Raw genomic sequence first — 19402 nt, forward strand, 5'->3', positions numbered from 1 at the left:
CACAGGCTTTGAGAACCTGCCTAAGAGCAAACAGTAGAAATGAAAAAATGCTTGCTGCTTGCTGCTTCCTACTGGATGGTCTGGGCTGGAATTTTTTTTTTTTTTTGAGACTTACAGATACATGGCTCCTACATCAGTGGACATGCAGTGATATCTTCAGTGTGAATTCTCCTGAGATCCTGACACATGTCCTGTGCTCTTCTTAGGGTTTGAAGGTGATGCAGCATGAGGGTGATGGGCCTTTTACTGGAAGGTGGACACATCACACACAAGAGCAGCTCAACACACATATCACACATAACCCTAGAAGCTGCATTTCACTTTAAAAAACAGATTAAAAGCTTCCTTGATTGTAAGTTTAGCCAACACAATGATCAGAACAATTACCTCAATGTATCTTGGCTGGCACAAGTTACACAGGTGTGAAAACAATTTACTATTTAAGAGCAACTTCATATATATGTAATAATATAGATAAAAGAGGAAGCTAAATTCCTAAGTGAACCTCTTTCCTAGCATCTGATGGATGATTATCTGAAGCGACTCTATGTTTAATATTAAAATTCTGTGCTCTAAATATCACTGAATTTAGATAAGCTGAATTAGAAACGTTAATACTATCTCCTTCAGATTGGCCAATATGCAGTCATTTAGGGCTCATAGTTTTAAACTATGTTCATACATAGAAATTAAGAGGGATTCTACATGTTTTCTTTTCTTAGAAGGACTTCAGAGCCTAGGAAGGGGAGATGAATTTTTAGTCAAATAATCTTAGTAGAAACAAGAAATGGAGCAAGTCTATGGGATGGGATGAAAAGTTTCCATTTTAGAGATTTTTATCTGAGATTTCTAGTTAAAAATTCAAGGCTGATTATTCTTCTATCAGATGGGGCATTTATGAGTGGAGAACATAGTAATGCATTGTTATTATTAGAGCAGTAAAATTTCAGTATTATATACATTTGCAATATATTCGGAATCCATTTGAAAAAGAATGCAAATATTTATGCAAATCTTACCTTCTCACCAGAGTTATCTTTAGCTGTTGGGATTTGCCAGGTGATATTAGCAGAGTCTTGTTGTTTCTGAGTCTTAGCCTCTATGTCCTTGGGACAGTTGATTTGAGGAGCTTCCACATCTGATCCAGAAGAACACATGAATCAATTAATACCTTAATACAAACTCCTAAGTCATGCAAGAAATAGACAAAAGTCTGGTTATATTAATACCTTATGACTCATTTTGTTTACATGCCGTTGGAATATGCAAGTGCTTTCCCAATAGCTTACCTTAGCATGACTTACAAGGCCCTTCCTGAATTGGTACCTGCTGACCTCTTAGCCTCATTTCTTCAACTTCTCTACTGAAACTCCACATTGAATTACTCTCAGGCCCATGAGAGCTCTAGGGTCTTTCTTTTACTTGGACCCTTGTCTGTGTTCTTTTATTACTCGAATAAAAATTGCCCCTTTACCTGGGAAACTACTGCTTGTCCTTTGATTTTCAGCTTAGATAAAGCTCCTTGAGAAGCTTTCTCTGACTCTCCCAGTCCAGCTGGGGTGCTTGCTTCCCAAGTTCCCACCGACCTCTATACATCCCAACCATCAAATTCAATGCTTCATTTAAAATCAAATTTTCTCTCCTAATAGAATTGAAGTTCTTTAAAGGTCAGGATATCTTTTCTCTATTAACTCACACAGTGCCTGGGATATTACAGGAGCTTAGTAAATATTTTTGGAATGAGACAAAGACATAAACAGAAAAAAAAAAAAAAAGAAAGAATGTTGACAGTGGCAGTAGGAAACCACACTTGAAAATGAGGCTGTCAGGCAGAACTAATTAGCAGTCCTATAAGGTATTGTCAAAACAACAAATTCAAGCTAGTGATTTTGTGTGTGTGTGTTGTGAGACTTTTCAAATACTAAATTAAATGTGCTAACATTCTACAGATCCACAAAAGCCAGAGAGGTACTAAGTTCTTATTATATGATTAATACATCCTTTATTTTAACTTATGTTAAATTAGATATTCAGTAACTCAGAGCTGGATGTATGTGAACTGATTTCATTTAGTCTCATATCTTATTATTTCTTTAAAATTTTATAAATTTATATTTTCTTTTTCTCAGAGCATATTATACCTAGATATTTTCCCCCTACAAAGATGCACAGTAGCACATTGACTGTGGCAATCTAAAAATGTATTTAATTTTTCATTCATACTTAAATGATAGCTTGACTGGATTTAGAAAAAAATGCATTTATTTTCTTTCCACATCCTGTAGACATGGCTGTGTTTCCTTCTGACACTTAGAACTGTAAATAAGAAGTGTAATGTGAATCTGATTCTTCTAGTTTTGGGTAAAATTTTTTTCTTTCATCGAAAATACTGAAGATTTTCTCATTAAGTTCACATCTCAGAAATGTCATGAGGAATAGAGAAGTTGTGCCAGCCCAATGTTCTAGGGCAATTTCTGGGCTAAGGGTTTAAGTCTACAGCTCAAGGAAATTTTCTTCTGCAGGAAGAAAGTTCTTCTTCACCCCCTTTCCTCTCTGCTTTTGGTACTCCTTATTGCACAGACATGGGAGTTTCTCTGTCGGTTATTGACATCTCCTAACTTCTACCTTTTTGGTTTGACGAATTGGGATATTTAAGTTCTTTGTTTATTACTTCTCCATTCTGAGGGAATTCTCAGTTTGGTCCTTGCAATCACTAATACTGATTTCAACAACATCCACTTTTGTATTTTCCTTTTTTGCTTTTCTCCTTCTTTTGGAGATCTTCTTGCTATTTTTATTTCTAGGAACTCTTTCTTGTATTCAAAAGCACCATCTCCCTAAGAATCTGCTCTTGCTTCAGGGAAAATGAAAATGTCCTCTTGCAGACATAATGAGATGCGGGATTCAAAATTCTAGGAGCTCTTATATGTTTTAATCAATTCAGTTTTACCTGCTTTATGTGGACCAGAATTCCTCACAGATTTTCATTGCCTGAAGGAAAACTTACCTTATTTCCAGCACCAAAAGGATCCTTTTATTTATTTATTTATTTCTTCTGTCATTGTCTGGCATTTTATAATTAGATTTGGCAAATCCACCATTTGAACCAGAAATTCTCGAAGTGAGTATTGGGGTGATAACATTTTATCATAGATTGTCAGCAAAACATGCAAAGAGGGACAGTCATACACCACACTCTTGTGCTATTATTAAGAAATTTGGTTTCAAACCTGACCGACATAGTGACCCACCTTTACACACAGCTGTCTGAACTTTGGCACTCCATTTCCCAGAAGTGGCACATCTTACTTCTCTGACTCCAGATAAAATAAAACCTTGGTGGCAACTTAGCTGACATATCGTCCCAGGTTTAGCTGGCTGCTTGCCACAGTTGGGAGGTGATATGATGACACCTTTGGGCTTCTGAAAGGTGGAGCAATGGCGTTCTGTTGGAGGGAAATGAGACAATATTATTTGCATTTTCACAAATTAGAAATGCCACAGATTTAGAAATGTATCCAAGAAAAATACAATTGGGCTGCCCTGGATTGACATAAATCACTAACTGCATATGATAATATATGATGTATTGCAAATAATGCTGAGAACTATAGCTCTTTTGTTACCTCTTATTCTTTTGCCAATATATCAAAGCCTTGAAAAACTTCTGATATTTTAATCAATGCTGTTTTTGACTTTCATCATTTGCTTGGAGCACCCACATTTGGTTTGCAGAATATTATCTTAGAGATTTGAAATATAAAAGAATAAATTCAATCCCATCTTTCATCAATTGAGTGATTGATTCAACAATCAATTTTTATTTTCTGAATTTTTTGGTGAGCACATAGTGAGAAAAATTTTCATCCCTTCCCTAAAATCACTGTTATATGGAGGGCCTTGACCCTTTATGGTCTCTTCAGCATGAGTGAAGCATAGCTGCTGAATTAGGCAGAATGCAAACAAAATGGAAAAATCAAGGATAGGGCTGAATGCAGGATGTGTGTGTGTGTGAGTGTGCACAGGTGCACATTTATTTGTTGCAGTAGAGATTCTAAAAATGCTATGGCAGTGAAAGACCTTTTCCCCCTAAGAATTCAGTTTGTCTCTATTTCTGTACAGCATGAGCCATGTGCCTTCCCAGATTTCTTGTTCTGCTATCAAGAGGAAAATCAGAGCCAAATGTGTGGTCTGAACTGGACTATGTGGGATTCAGTGTCCTTTATTCACGATAAGTCCTTTATAAAGTAAGGAAATCACCCTTTGGTCTCAAAATTGTTGAAGATTTTATTGTCTTTTTTATTGCTTATTCATGGGGCTCTGGGTGAACATATTCTTAATTTTCATTCAATCTAAAATACTGACTTTTTCTTTTTCTTTTTTTTTATTGGTTGTTCAAAACATTACAAAGCTCATGACATATCATCTTCCATACATTTGATTCAAGTGGGTTATGAACTCCCATTTTTTACCCCAAATACAAGTTGCAGAATCACATCGGTTACACATCCACTTTTTTACATAATACCATATTAATGACTGTTGTATTCTGCTACCTTTCCTATCCCCTACTATCCCCCCTCCCCTTCCCTCTCATCTTCCCTCTCTACCCCACCTGCTGTTGTTTAATTCTCTCCCTTGTTTTTTTTTCCCCTTTCCCCTCACAAACTCTTATATGTAATTTTGTGTAACAATGAGGGTCTCCTTCCATTTCCATAGTTTCCCTTGTCTCTCCCTTTCTCTCCCCCCACTCGTCTCTGTTTAATGTTAATCTTTTCCTCATGCTCTTCTTCCCTGTTCTGATCTTAGTTGCTCTCTTTATATCAAAGAAGACATTTGGCATTTGTTTTTTAAGGATTGGCTAGCTTCACTTAGCATAATCTGCTCTAATGCCATCCATTTCCCTGCAAAATCCATGATTTTGTCATTTTTTAGTGCTGCGTAATACTCCATTGTGTATAAATGCCACAGTTTTTTAATCCATTCATCTACTGAAGGGCATCTAGGTTGATTCCAAAGTCTAGCTATTGTGAATTGTGCTGCCATGATCATTGATGTGGCAGTATCCCTATAGTATGCTCTTTTAAGGTCCTCAGGGAATAGACCGAGAAGGGCGATAGCTGGGTCAAATGGTGGTTCCATTCCCAGCTTTCCTAGGAATCTCCATACTGCTTTCCATATTGGCCGCACCAGTTTGCAGTTCCACCAGCAATGTACAAGTGTACCCTTTTCCCCACATCCTCACCAGCACGTATTGTTGCTTGACTTCATAATGGCTGCCAATCTTACTGGAGTGAGATGGTATCTTAGGGTGGTTTTGATTTGCATTTCTCTGACTGCTAGAGATGGTGAGCATTTTTTTCATGTACTTATTGATAGATTGTATGTCCTCCTCTGAGAAGTGTCTGTTCAGGTCCTTGGCCCATTTGTTGATAGGGTTGTTTGTTATCTTGTTGTTTAATTTTTTGAGTTCTTTGTATATTCTGGATATTAGGGCTCTATCTGAAGTGTGAGGAGTAAAAATTTGTTCCCAGGATGTAGGTTCCCTATTTACCTCTCTTATTGTTTCTCTTGCTGAGAAAAAACTTTTTAGTTTGAGTAAGTCCCATTTGTTGATTCTAGTTATTAACTTTTGTGCTATGGGCGTCCTATTAAGGAATTTGGAGCCCGACCCCACAATGTGTAGATCGGAGCCAACTTTTTCTTCTATCAGGTGCAGAGTCTCTGATTTGATATCTAGCTCCTTGATCCATTTTGAATTAACTTTTGTGCATGGTGAGAGAAAGGGGTTCAGCTTCATTTTGTTGCATATGGATTTCCAGTTTTCCCAGCACTATTTGTTGAAGATGCTATCCTTTCTCCATTGCATGCTTTTAGCGCCTTTATCAAATATAAGAAAGTTGTAATTTTGTGGATTGGTCTCTGTGTCCTCTATTCTGTACCATTGGTCCACCTGCCTGTTTTGGTACCAGTACCATGCTGTTTTTGTTACTATTGCTCTGTAGTACAGTTTGAAATCTGGTATCGCTATACCTCCCGATTCACACTTCCTGCTTAGAATTGCTTTTGCTATTCTGGGTCTTTTGTTTTTCCATATGAATTTCATGATAGCTTTATCTATTTCTACCAGAAATGCCGTTGGGATTTTGATTGGCATTGCGTTGAACCTGTAGAGAACTTTGGGTAATATCGCCATTTTGATGATGTTGGTTCTGCCTATCCATGAACAGGGTACATTTTTCCGTCTTCTAAGATCTTCTTCTATCTCTCTCTTTAGGGTTCTGTAGTTTTCATTGTATAAATCTTTCACCTCTTTTGTTAGGTTGATTCCCAAGTATTTTATTTTTTTTGAGGATATTGTGAATGGGGTGGTTTTCCTCATTTCCATTTCAGAAGTTTTGTTGCTGATATACAGGAATGCCTTTGATTTATGCGTGTTGATTTTATATCCTGCCACTTTGCTGAATTCATTTATTAGTTCTAGTAGTTTCTTTGTAGACCCTTTTGGGTCTTCTAAGTATAGGATCATATCGTCCGCAAATAGTGATATTTTAAGTTCTTCTTTTCCTATTTTTATGCCTTTAATTTCTTTTGTCTGTCTAATTGCTCTGGCTAGTATTTCAAGGACTAAATTAAATAGAAGTGGTGAGAGAGGGCATCCCTGTCTTGTTCCAGATTTTAGCGGGAATGCCTTCAGTTTTTCTCCATTTAGAATGATGCTAGCCTGAGGCTTAGCATATATAGCTTTTACAATGTTGAGGTAAGTTCCTGTTATCCCCAGTTTTTCTAGTGTTTTGAACATAAAAGGATGCTGTACTTTGTCGAATGCTTTTTCTGCATCTATCGAGACGATCATATGGTTCTTATCTTTAAGTCTATTGATGTGGTGAATAATATTTATTGATTTCCGTATATTGAACCAACCTTGCATCCCAGGGATGAATCCTACTTGATCATGGTGCACAATTTTTTTTGATATGCTTTTGTATTCGATTCGCCAGGATTTTATTGAGAATTTTTGCATCTATGTTCATTAGAGATATTGGTCTGTAGTTTTCTTTCTTTGAAGTGTCTTTGTCTGGTTTCGGGATCAGGGTGATGTTGGCCTCATAGAATGAATTTGGAAGAGCTCCTTCTTTTTCTATTTCTTGAAATAGCTTGAAAAGTATTGGTATTAATTCTTCTTTGAAGGTTTTGTAAAACTCCGCTGTATACCCATCTGGTCCAGGGCTTTTCTTGGTTGGTAGTCTTTTGATGGCTTCTTCTATTTCTTCCTTTGTTATTGGTCTGTTTAAATTGTGTGTGTCTTCCTGACTCAATCTGGGCAGCTCATATGACTTAAGAAATTTATCGATGTCTTCACTTTCTTCTATTTTATTAGAATATAGGGTTTCAAAATACTTTCTAATTATCTTCTGTATTTCTGTAGTGTCTGTTGTGATATTGCCTTGACTTTTTCTTCTTAAAATATTTGCATTGCTTTTATGCTTAATCAATTCTACAATTGGTTATCATTCACTTATGTGTAGTATATGTATATTTTCTTCTAAGTTTTATTTTTTACTTCATAGTTTAAAACCTATGAAGAATTCATTTCAGTGTGCAGTGTGAATTGAAGATTAAGAAAAAAATTATTTTGTTTTGTTTTCCTCAAGTAGTTAGCTAATTTTCTTATATGGTCTGTTGAATAGATCCTTTTTGCCCCTCTCAGCTGATACATGGTACTTCCTTAATAATATATCAGATTTGTAAGTTTCAGGGTCTATTTAGTCCTCCTGATTTGTATGGCAATCTGCCTACTCTAATTTTTGCAATCTTAATTTATATTTTAAAACCTGTAAAGCTACTTTCTCTGTACTATTCTTATTGCTTTTCCTTTTCAAACTTATTTTGGTGATTTTGACTGTATATTCTTCTATAAGCCCTGGAATTACTCCTTAATCCCCAAGAAAAAGTGCAAAAAATATTTCCTTTGAGGCTGCTAAATGATGTGGCATTTTGTCTATACATATATTTGAATAATTTCAATAAAACTGCATACAAATGTTCAACTGCTCTTTTTTGTTTCTCAGTAATATTTTCTAGTTTTTTTAAAAATACAAGTTCTACACATTTCTTTTTAAGGTTATTCTGATATATATTGTTTAGTTCTTTTAAATGTGATTTCTTATTATATATCCTGCTTATCATTCATAGAAAAGTTGTTTATTTGGGATTCTTTTGATGTTAGTAAACTTTCAGATTTTTGGTAGATTTATTCTAGATTTTCGGTAGATATGTAATCTAAAAATGATGATGATTTTCAAACTTGTTATCTCTAATCTCATGATTTATTATTAGGACTAAAGTTTATAGAACAATATGAATACTTCTGAGCATCCTCTTCACTTTTCAGGTTTAACAAAACTCTCTATCTTGCTTTCCATAGCAGCTGCAGATTTAAGATAGACATATTTTATTGTGTCAGCATATCAATGTATATGAGTTGCTTAAAATTTTATTTAAAATGTATTTTAGCTGGATTGTGTATGATGATGCATGACTATAATCCCAGCCACTTGGGAGGCTGTGGAAGGAGAATCTCAAGTTCAAATCCACCAAGCAACTTAGTGAGGCCCTAAGCAACTCACTGAGACCTCGTCTCAAAATTTTAAAATTAAGTAATTTAAAAAATACAAATGTATTTTGTTTGTATGCTGTTTTTTTATATATGTATATAAAGGTCTGGGGGATATGGCTCAGTAGTTAAGCACTCATGGGTTCAATCCCTGTACCCCCCCCCAAAAAAAAATAAAACCAACTTCTTTACATGATAATGAATACATTTTTGTCTTCTTTAAGCAGCCATCCAATTTTCCCTATTGGTTATAATGAAACAATGTGTTATACTGATAGAATATCTAACTTTAAACCCTTTTTACATTTCTAATATAAATTTGTTTTGGTAGACCATGCCTTTGAATGTATATGCTAGTATATTTGCTATTATAATTATACATGGGTTTATCTATAGTCTTCTATTGTTTTTTGGTAATAATTGTCAGGTCCACAACAAGTTTGATAATATGAACAGGCTAGCTTTCCATTATCTGGGCCAAGCTTTAAAATTTGAGAATTACTATTTCTTAAAGATTGAGAAAAATTTCCCCTCACTGAGCCCTCAGTCATTGTCAGGAATGTTTAATGTTATGATAGCATTATTCATTTTTATGAGTAATGGTATGTGTGCATTTCTGCTTTTTTCTTGAATTATTCAAGATCTTGCATTTCCTTAGATGTCATTTATATCAAGAGTTTTCAATTTTCATGCACAGATTTATACAGTTTAAAAAAATTCAGACCTCTGAATACTTTGTTATAGTTTCTCAGAAAAATTAGATTCCTGCATTTTTTGAACTTATATTTTAAGTTCAATTTTATTACTTTAAAGATTTCCCTCTTTACCACTCTACTGCATCCCATCTCCCTTTATAGTTCATTATTCTTAAACAATTATTGATGTGTCTTTATTTTAGTTCTTCATGCAATTTTTTTTCTTAACTTTCAAATGAAATACTCAGTAATTTTTGTTCCTGTGGATTTTTAAGTTTCACTGGTTCACAATTTTGTCCTTTTAACATGGCAAAGCTGAATTATGTTTAATAAAGCAAGGAGATTATACAGCATTTGCTTTTAAAACAAAATCCATCCAAGCTGGCCTCAATTAAAAAGAATTGCCACTTGAAGCTGTAAACATCAGTGAGTTGGAAAATTGAATTCAGTGTAGAAGGTTTTTCTAACCAGTAGAGAGGACTAAAACCACATGCCTGTCTATGTACCTCAAACACCATGCATACCTCCATGTGGAAGCTTATTCATTCATATTCATTATGAACCAGTGCTCAATTCTTGGAACACCAGAGAAATCAGAGAGCAGGAGACCCCATGCCTTCCAGGCACTCACCCACACATCGAGGCTCTGCACCATCCCACTGGGCATTTCCTTGACAGGTAAGCTTAGCGCTTCCTTCTAGTCTGTATCCTTCATCACAGGTAACCAAGCACGTTGTCTTGTAGGACATTTCCCCCGTAGAACAGCTGATGTGGCCATGCTTAGGCTGGCGGAGAGGAGGGCATGTTCTCACTACAGAAAATGTAAGCAATTAGATCTAAATAAGGATAAAAATTACAATTCTGAGTTTACTAATGTCTTAACATTGCAAGTGAGAACATGTCCCACAATGAATAACACACCATCATTTTTTTGTTACTATGGGGTAACTTGAGGCTGATGTTTTCTCAACCGTATTACCCAGACAATGCCACTGTGTCTACCCCTCTGCCGAGGGATGGGACATTTAAAACATCTGGGAGGTCTAGACCCAAATGCACCATGATGGCTGTAGATTAGTGGTGGTCAAAAAAGGGAGGTACCTGCAGCCCTGATCTGCGCCTTTGCTGTGATTTTCCAGCTATGTTCCAACGAACATCTGTCTTTTCCCAAGACAGATGTTGTATGCTCATGATCAGCTCACTTCGGAAACCTCAGGATCTTTTTTTTAAGGGTCCCAGTCTCTGCAAAGCTGCCCAACATCTGCGATCTTAAATTCCAGTGTTCCACTGTCTGATATAACTCTGGTCCTTTAGCTTTTTCTCTCTTTTCTTTCCATACAACGACACAAATTCTAATTCATGATGTTAACCTTGATTTATGTATTAGCATCAGTTTGGTAGTTTTGTTTGTTTGTTTGTTTTTGTTGTTGTTGCTGTGCTGGATACTAGGAGCTTCCTGTCCTCTAGTCATTTCCCCCACTTTTCTTCCCCCAGCATAGAAATGCGCCCAGCCATAAGATTATAAATCCACGCTTCCCTCATAATTACAGAGCCAACGAGAGGCAGCTGCAGTTGTGTGGAATTTCTGGGAAAGCTTCTGAAAGGGGTGTCTTGATTGAGAGAGAACTTCTTTGTCTTCCTGTTTTCCTCTTTCTCTCTTCCAAATCACAGACATCGAGTGATAGTACCCCAGCAAGCTATTGCATATTTATATGACACTCCAGGGAAAGTAGGAAACACTAAGATGATAGATGAAAACAGTAAAAGCCTTAGTCTCTGATGACAGTGGAGCTGTTCCACCAGGTTTGGATGGCTTGATTTATCCTTTTAGATGAGGGGAAAAGCCTGAATGGGCTTAAAGCATTGTTATTTGGATCTTGATACCAATAGCTGAACATAGGTCCTAATTCTCTCTACCCAGCAACCCATTCACTTTCCCTTTTTTCACTTGTTAGGGAAAGAACTTTCCTCTCTTTCAACTCATGGGATTTGTATGTGCTCCAGCTCTGCTCAGGGGTGGAGCATGTGACCTAGGATCGCATTCCCCTACTCTGGGAATTGAGTGGGTACAACTGGTGATATGGGTCCTTTCTTGATCCTCTGAATTGACCATGACAGTGTAGTTGGGGGCTAATTAACTAAGCCCTGGATGCCAGAAATGCCCCCACACCTCAGCAAGCCTCAACACCACCATCAAGGGAAGTTTCATGGGGTATCCAGAGAAACCTATGTTTTCTAGTTCTGCCATCTCTGACCAGTGGCCTCAACATGACACCAGAGAAGCTCCAAGAGGGCTTCTCCTGCTTCTGCATGTTTCCAAACAATGTCTGTGCTCTGGAATCTCCTAGCAAGATTCCCACACTGTCCAACCCACTAAAATCCACAATGTATCTTAGAGCCAAGTTTGATTAACTCCATCATGCCCCCATGCCTGTTTCTGACAACCTTCAAGATCATTCCTCATCTACCAAGTTTATCCAATATACCTGATGCAGATCTGATTTCTATAGATTCTTGAACTTTCCCTCCAGAATATGTGTTCCATCTTCAGTAAATTCCCTTAAATCCTAAACTTTCCTTTTGAACTTCTCCTTTACTCTTTTATCCTAATCAAAATCTTATTGTCTTTTTTAGACACAATCTGGAGGTCAGAGAGGCATCTTCATTGCTCCTTATCTTCTGCTCAGAGCATTCTTTCTTTCTCTTTCCTAAAAATCTCCAGCTCCTTTAAAGTATCCTATGCATCCAACATCCCTTTTTCAGTTCTCTCTTTCTCATTGTCACACCCACCCACACCTCCACCATTATCGATTTCATTATCTATGCAAATGATCATTCCAATATCTTGGAGTCATAGTCTTGACTTCCTGTCCTCCAGTGACCATGTCATTCATCCTACCTCAGCTGCCATGTCCTCTAGACCTCACTATCAACCATTCAAGTACCACACCCTCTGACAATTACCTCCTACTTTTCAGGATCACTCCTTCAAGTGCCTCAACTCCATGAATGTCTACCTCACCGGGGGTCTCCTATCTGCTATGTGCAGAGAAAGCCATCACTGAAGTGTTTATTCTTTTTCTAGGCTTCCTTTCCTCTAGTGCTAGGTTTGATCTGCTCCAATCAAGGTTTCCAGTCATGGGAAGGTGGGAAGAGAGTATGGGAGAAAGGAAAGAGGGAAAATTAGGGGAGGAAAAAAAGGAAAGAAAGAGAAAGAGAAGAAAAAGGTAGATGAAAGAAAGGAAGGGGATGGGAGAGGAGAGACATCAAACAGCAGGGGAGGTTAATCAAAACTATAGGAGGTCATTACCTTGGGTGAGCTCTTGCACTAGGCTTCAACAGATCAAATCACACCAAAGGATAGTGTATATCCATCATATCACATATATCATATATATAATATCTACATATACATAAATATACTTTTAAAATTTATGTATGATGGAAACTTTAAAACAAAGGAAAGAAAGCTGGGGCAAAATATTCAAGTATATGTTCAACTGAAGTCATCAATATCCAAATCATTCAGCAGGAACCCATTCAAATTATATTACTTGGCAGAGAATAAATATTGAGTTCATTAAATATAAACCTAGGATTTATTACTCCACAGAGAAAGTTCAGCCATTACAATAGAGGTTAAATTATAAAGCCTTTCTATCCCTAGGATGGTTTGGATTAAAGTTAACTATTGACAAAAAATGAATGAAAATATTTTGCCTTCTGCATTTTTGACTTTTATTGAATGTGTCTATCATTCATAGTACACTGTCAAATGTCAGGTTGCCTTAAAAGGTGAATAAGATAAATTCCTATGATTAAGATAAAAAAAAATCTGGAAAACCATATTAAACAATTGCTTTTAGCTTCAATAAAAGTAAAAAAAAAAAATCACTATAGCTTTCCAAAAAGACAAAATGGATTTGCAACATCTCTCAAGAGTACTGATAATAAATTAAAGTTGGTCTCTCAGACAGATGCAAATTATATAGCTTCTGAGATGTTGGTTTTTAATAAACTTCTATTGCTCCTTAGGGAAAACAATACAATATGCAGTATTTTCTATTTATTTCTTAAATATTTTATACTCCTTTCAGTCAAGAATGACTAATTGTTACCATTTTAAATAAGAACTCATTTGTTTTCTAGATTCAACCTAAATTTTCTTATTTTAACAAGATGAAAAATCCTGCAATAAATGTTTCCTGACTTACATTCATGTTAAAAGCAATACCTAAATATATATTTACTTTTATTAGAAAACATAAATTTATCCTTATTTGATCATTACACATTATATACATGGTTGAATTATCACACTGTACCTCCAAATATGTATGATTATTATGTCATTAAAAATTAGAAAAATAATTAAAAATTTAAAATAAATACACCAATTTGGTCTTTTAAGAGAACAATCTACTATGTACTAAACATTGAAAGAAGTGGAAAATGTGCAGTGGTTCTCATCTTAAAGATAAATCAGATATTTTTCCCTAGACACATGCTTTCTGATATACAGTCAATCTCCAAATTCTGATAATATCTATTACTGAAAAGAAAGCCAGTAAGTCTGATGTTAAATGTAGGCTTCTTATTTCAACCTTCTCAGAAAAAAGAATAGTCTCACAAAATTTAATTTACTATGATATTGTTTTAGCTAGTTGTCATTTAAAACCACAAGAGAATACTTACTGGTTTAGAAAGAAATGCATAATTCAGATAAAATTGGAAAAGGTTATAGGTGTCTTAGGAAGAGTGGCTAGGAGGAATAAGAATCAAGGCGGCCAATGACTATTCAATATTACAAAGACATTAACATGAAATGTGTGAAAGTCTTTATATTTCAACTGATCTTTCATTTCTGACTCAATCTTAAGAAAGAATTTCATGGAAAAAAAGACATGATGAATATTATTCTCTGCCCTAATGAGATTTTAATTAGACCTGTAAAAATACTACTTTTTCTATACTACCTTCTCAGCGTCAGACATGAATCCTGCCCAAATGCCATATTTCATTGAATCCCAGAGAGCCCAATTATAAGACACACCATTATTTTATGGGCCACTATTAAAAAAATAGATAAAAATGAAATATTTTACTGCCATTGATTTTAAGGTGCATTTCAAATTTAGAGATATTGAAATGTGAAAAAGATATGTTTTAGATTTGGTGAAATATGGCTTATAATTCATGGAACAGTATCTCAAGTTACTAAATCTGTTTTCCCTGTTATAGGGGAAGAGCCTGAGTATCTTCATTCAGGGTAACTCTATTTACTCTAACTGAGGTAGGAGCTTTGGTGGTGATGTTGAAGGGATTTTAAGAAGACCCATGGTCCTGGAGCATTTTTCTCACAGATTAAAATTATTTTATGCATATTGGAATAGCAATGGAAATTACATAAAAGAGAACAAGCATGCTTTTTTGGGGGAAATAACATAAGCAAGCCATATGTATATTTATCAATAATGTATGTCTCTATCAATATATGTCTTTGTTAATTCAATTTTTTTCATTCATTCACAGAGGTACAACCAATGATTAGGGGGAGAAAAATGTATTCTGTGCTCTTGGTACATTCACAGTCCAGCAGAGGTGATCAGCAAGTTAATCAACAATAAAAGGAAATGTGGTGGTTTGCATTGGAACAATTTGGTGAAGCTGGGAAATGTGTCAGAATCCTCTTACTGTGGTCCTCAGTTAGGGTTGGGCAAAAGAGGAACTTGCACTTAATTTTGGAGGGTAGAAATGAAGCAGTGGTCAACATAGTCAGATTCAAGGACAGACACATGCAGAAGGGCCCTATCCACGTCCTGACTGATAATCCTGTTGACCAAGGGTAGTCCCACATTCACAACCACAGGAAACTGGCTACACAGAGGTAAAGACTCTCTCAGGCCTTTGGAGTTTCCTAAGATTCTATCTCAACAGCTGAGCAGACTTTGTTTTCTTGGATTCAGTTATCAGGCAGACACTTGTGGACTTTGCAACTTCTCTACCTTCTGTTTCTGAGTTCTTTCCAAGATTGTGCAGGGTCCAATTCCTGCAATAAATCCCTTCTTCCAAAACATCCCTGATTAACTGTGATTCCCTGGACACACAGGATAAGTGCTGGGATACTGGGAGGACAGACCTACACAGGCCATACCCTTCATGCTGAGGAAGTTGGCAATAGCAGAGGTTTTATGGGACCAAGATTCAAGGCAGGGCAACTAAACAAAGCTTGCACATGGACCACTTCCTGAGAGGCACTTCCATTTATGGCTTTAGTGTAGGATGCAGGGCTTGGGCTGGCATTGTGAGGTCCACCAGACTTCAGCCTCAAGGACCTGCTAGCTACTTTAGAAGATCCTAAGATAAAAAGTTAAAATCTAATGTTTCCTGCTCTCCACCATGAGGTGTGTGGAGGAAGAGGTAGAGATTTTACACAGTACTGTTGACTTCCCAGGAAATCTTTTAGAGGTTTCCTATGATTAATCTTTTTGGTAATAGTACCTGGCTTTTTGCTACTTGAGACTCGTGACTGAAAACCTTCCCTTTACCTTCACATATAAGCAGTAGCTTCCCTGAGACTGGAGGTCTAGGATCTAATTCTTTTCCCTCGGGATTTTAGGGATAAACTCTTTATCTTTTAACATTGAGAATGGCTAAGGAACACCCTAAGGCTAGTTTGATTCTCTTTCCCTCGTAAGTAATTTCTAACTCTGAAACACACACGATTTTCTATTTTTCTAGGGCATCCAAAAATTTCACTAAGACTATTTCCAGACATGGATCTGTTTTTAATTTTTTCCCCCATCACTCGCTAAGTGATTTTAAACTGAATATGAAAGATTTTGGTTGTTCATATTTATTTTCAAAATTTCAGCTTGGGCATAATGTTTGATCTTCTATTAGTGCTTCTTCTCTATTCCATTCTCTTTCTGGATTCCTAACGTAAGAAGAGGCTCCTTCCTGTGACAATTCTTGTTATCACTTTATTCTTTCAAAATTCTATTATCCTTAAAGTTTTGCTCTACTCTCAGATGAATTTCTAGAGTTGTTGTTGTTGTTTTTTTTAATCTGTTAATTTGGCTTTTAAGTATATTCATTTATTGTGTCTTTTTGCACTTGGATTTCTGTCATCTTTTGGAACTTTGGTCTGATTTCAGCAATGTAATTGCCTTTCAATCACAGTGGTTCCATTCCCCTGCCTTCTGTCAGGTCATCTTTGTTCAGTCTTCAGAGTCTCTAGATTTCTCTACTCTTTGTAGGACTAGAGAAAGGGTCTGTAGGGCCTGACTTAGGCAATTGACATTAACGGTGGGTCCCATATTGGTAGCTGAGCAATATCAATAATGGATATCTCCTGGACTTTCAAGTAATATTCGATTAGTGAGTAGGTGGGCTTCCTCATGTATGTGGGTCAAGAGAATCCCAGAAGACAGAATTCCTTACCCAGTGATCTGCATGATTTGTGGGGTCTTGGAGGAACCTAATCCTCAGTAAAGAGTATTGCCAAAGAATGACCATGGGATATGGTAGGGGTAAGTTTGCCAGATTGAGCGATGGACAAACTAACTGGCCCAGATATCCAGCTACATTTGAACCTTAGAAGACCAAAACAATGTTTTAAATATATACCTAGGTCCCTAATTATGTATAATGCATTTAGAAGCTTCATGGGTGGAGATTCTGGTGGTCCCCAAGTCTTTGGTCTGTGTCTCTCTTACCTTTTCTTAGGGAGTCTTTCCTTCCCACTCTACCTGTGAAATCACAGGAAGTTGGCTGTAGGACTGTTTTTAAGAAGTAGGTAAACAGTGGCAAGTGGAGGTGAATTGCGGTGCTATTCTCTTGTTCTCCATATTTGATATGGGAATCTCGGGTCCCACCCCTGAAACTGTCCCTTTTCTACTCCTTGAGGGCTCACCATAGCAAATTCCCCATTTTCTATCACATGTTGTCTGCCCCAAGTGAAGGCTGGAGATATGTAAGTTGACTAAATGCTCCCGCTGCAGGACAGTGATGTTCTCCAAGTCCATAATCATGATTGGCATCCAGCCCCTACTCTGCCTATCCCCAAATCTGGCACCTTGTCTTGTTGTTCCTGGTACCCTGTCTTAGCCGCTTGAGATCTGGGGTTTGGATAACCTGTCTATTTGCCTCCCAGAAAGCTCTTTTGCTTATTCACCAAAAGCATATAAAGGTCATATTTTAAGATGACGTGGTCAATTGAACTTAACACTTCTGACTTCAAGCTTCCTATATTTTTTCTCCTTTCTGTGGTTTGTGGTCTATGAAGTAAAAAAAAAAAAAAAAAGAAACAAAGAACTGACTGGTCTATTAGAGTTTAAATCAAGTAAGACAATCAATAAACAATGTGAATTGGCAGTTTGCTTACCTCTGCAAGAGCTTTCTGAACCGGACCACAAACCACTGGGCAGACACAAGAAGATGCTGCTTCCCACGAGGTCAAATCCAGGGTGACATCGGACCCCACAGGCTGCATTGAAGTGGTTGTTGCAAGTGTTTTGGATAAAATAACCATTTTCAGGAGGCCTCAGAGCAGGACAGTGGACAACTGACATTTATAGAAATAAAATTAAAAAATCAAAGTCATTCTTTGTCTAGGGAACATTCTTTTCTGTTTGTTTAAGGGGGCATGTTATACAGATATCTCAAATTCCCACAGCTTTCTCATTTACTGCATTTGAATTTCTAAATGCGTATTTGGAAGAAGAACCACTACATTTAACTCCTATTAGGTATTTACTTCAGAATAAATTTTAAATAGAGACTAAAACATTTTCTAAGTTTTAATTTTTTTTTTTTTATTTTGGCTGGGTATGGTGGTGCATACCTATAATCTCAGTGGCTCAGGAGGCTGAGGCAGGAGAATTACAAGTTCAAAGCCAGCCTCAGCAACTTGGTGAGGTCCTAAGCAATTTAGTGAGACTGTTTCAAAATAAAAACTACAAAAGGTCTGGGGATGTGGCTCAGTGGTTAAGCACACCTGGGCTCAATCCCTGGTACCAAAAATGAAAAAAAAAAAATTTGATATGTACCTGGATATGAAATTTTCTAAGCATTTCTTTCTTTCTTTTTTCCTTTTTTTCTTTTTCCAGTTTTGGAGACCGAACTCAGGATCTCACCCATGCTAAGAACAAGCTATACCACCAACCCCTAGTTCTTGACCTTCACCTTCACATGTCATTAGATATTTTCCCTTTTAATTAAGGAGGCATGAAATAAAGAGCGAATAAGGCTAGCAAAGTATATTTGCTACAAACCCCAAGAGCCACAGCTTCTTGTACAAGATATAGGCTGTTAAAATATTTTTAATTTTGACATGAATGATACTGAGTCACCTTACTTGTGAAAATATGTTTCTAAATGAATTCAACTATCACCAGGGCCAAGATGAGCTCATTTGTTATTCAAATTGTTTTAAAAATCATAGCATTTCTCTTCTGGATATATTTTGAATTTTTTCTAGGTACTAAGTCTTTCTACTTTCAAAATTACATCACTGCTAGGGTCTCAGATCCTCTTCTTGGGAACAAGATATACATGTGTTCAGTGATAAGCGCTACAAAATAAAAGCAAATAAGTCTCTCAAATGTAATTAGAGAGAGAATATTAAAAATTAAACTAAAACTGGATGCAAACACTACTATTTTTCTATCACAGAGAGCAGCTTTTGTATTTCCTATTTGAGGGGGGGATGCTTACCTTCACAGGTCTGGCCAGATGCCCGGTACCCCTCTCGGCAGACACAGTCTTCAGGGGCTGTGCTTCCAGGTGGAGAGGTGTGATTTTCATCAGGACACGGAATGCACGTACTGATTCCTCCTGGAGAACCTTCGGGTTTGTATGTCCCTGGTGGACAAGCTGTGGGCAGACAGGAGGCCAGAGAAGTCCATTTGATGTGGTTCATCAATCGAGAGTTCACAAAATGTTTGAAACTAAGTAGGGGAGGAAAAAGCTAAGCAATAGCTTTTCATAGGAATAATGATATAATATAATTTAAGCAAGGAAAGAAACCAACATTCTTTTTTTTTTTTTTTAAAAAAAAGAGCCATGTAATTTGTTGTATGCAGGTTTT

General features: G+C 36.6%; 1 protein-coding gene across 1 annotated transcript in view; it reads right to left on the reverse strand.

Moving 5' to 3' along the window:
* The window catches only part of Svep1 (sushi, von Willebrand factor type A, EGF and pentraxin domain containing 1), a 173585-nt gene that overhangs the window by 98491 nt on the left and 55692 nt on the right, over positions 1–19402 (reverse strand). Inside the window, exons 4-8 of the mRNA XM_027943007.3 lie at positions 19030–19188; positions 17699–17878; positions 9944–10123; positions 3252–3446; positions 1020–1138 (exon numbers count right to left, since the gene is read on the reverse strand). Of these exons, the coding sequence (XP_027798808.3) occupies positions 1020–1138; positions 3252–3446; positions 9944–10123; positions 17699–17878; positions 19030–19188 (833 nt within the window). The remainder of the gene's footprint in view (positions 1–1019; positions 1139–3251; positions 3447–9943; positions 10124–17698; positions 17879–19029; positions 19189–19402) is intronic.

Source organism: Marmota flaviventris, chromosome 13 (genome assembly GCF_047511675.1).
Source record: "Marmota flaviventris isolate mMarFla1 chromosome 13, mMarFla1.hap1, whole genome shotgun sequence".
NCBI lineage: Eukaryota > Metazoa > Chordata > Mammalia > Rodentia > Sciuridae > Marmota > Marmota flaviventris.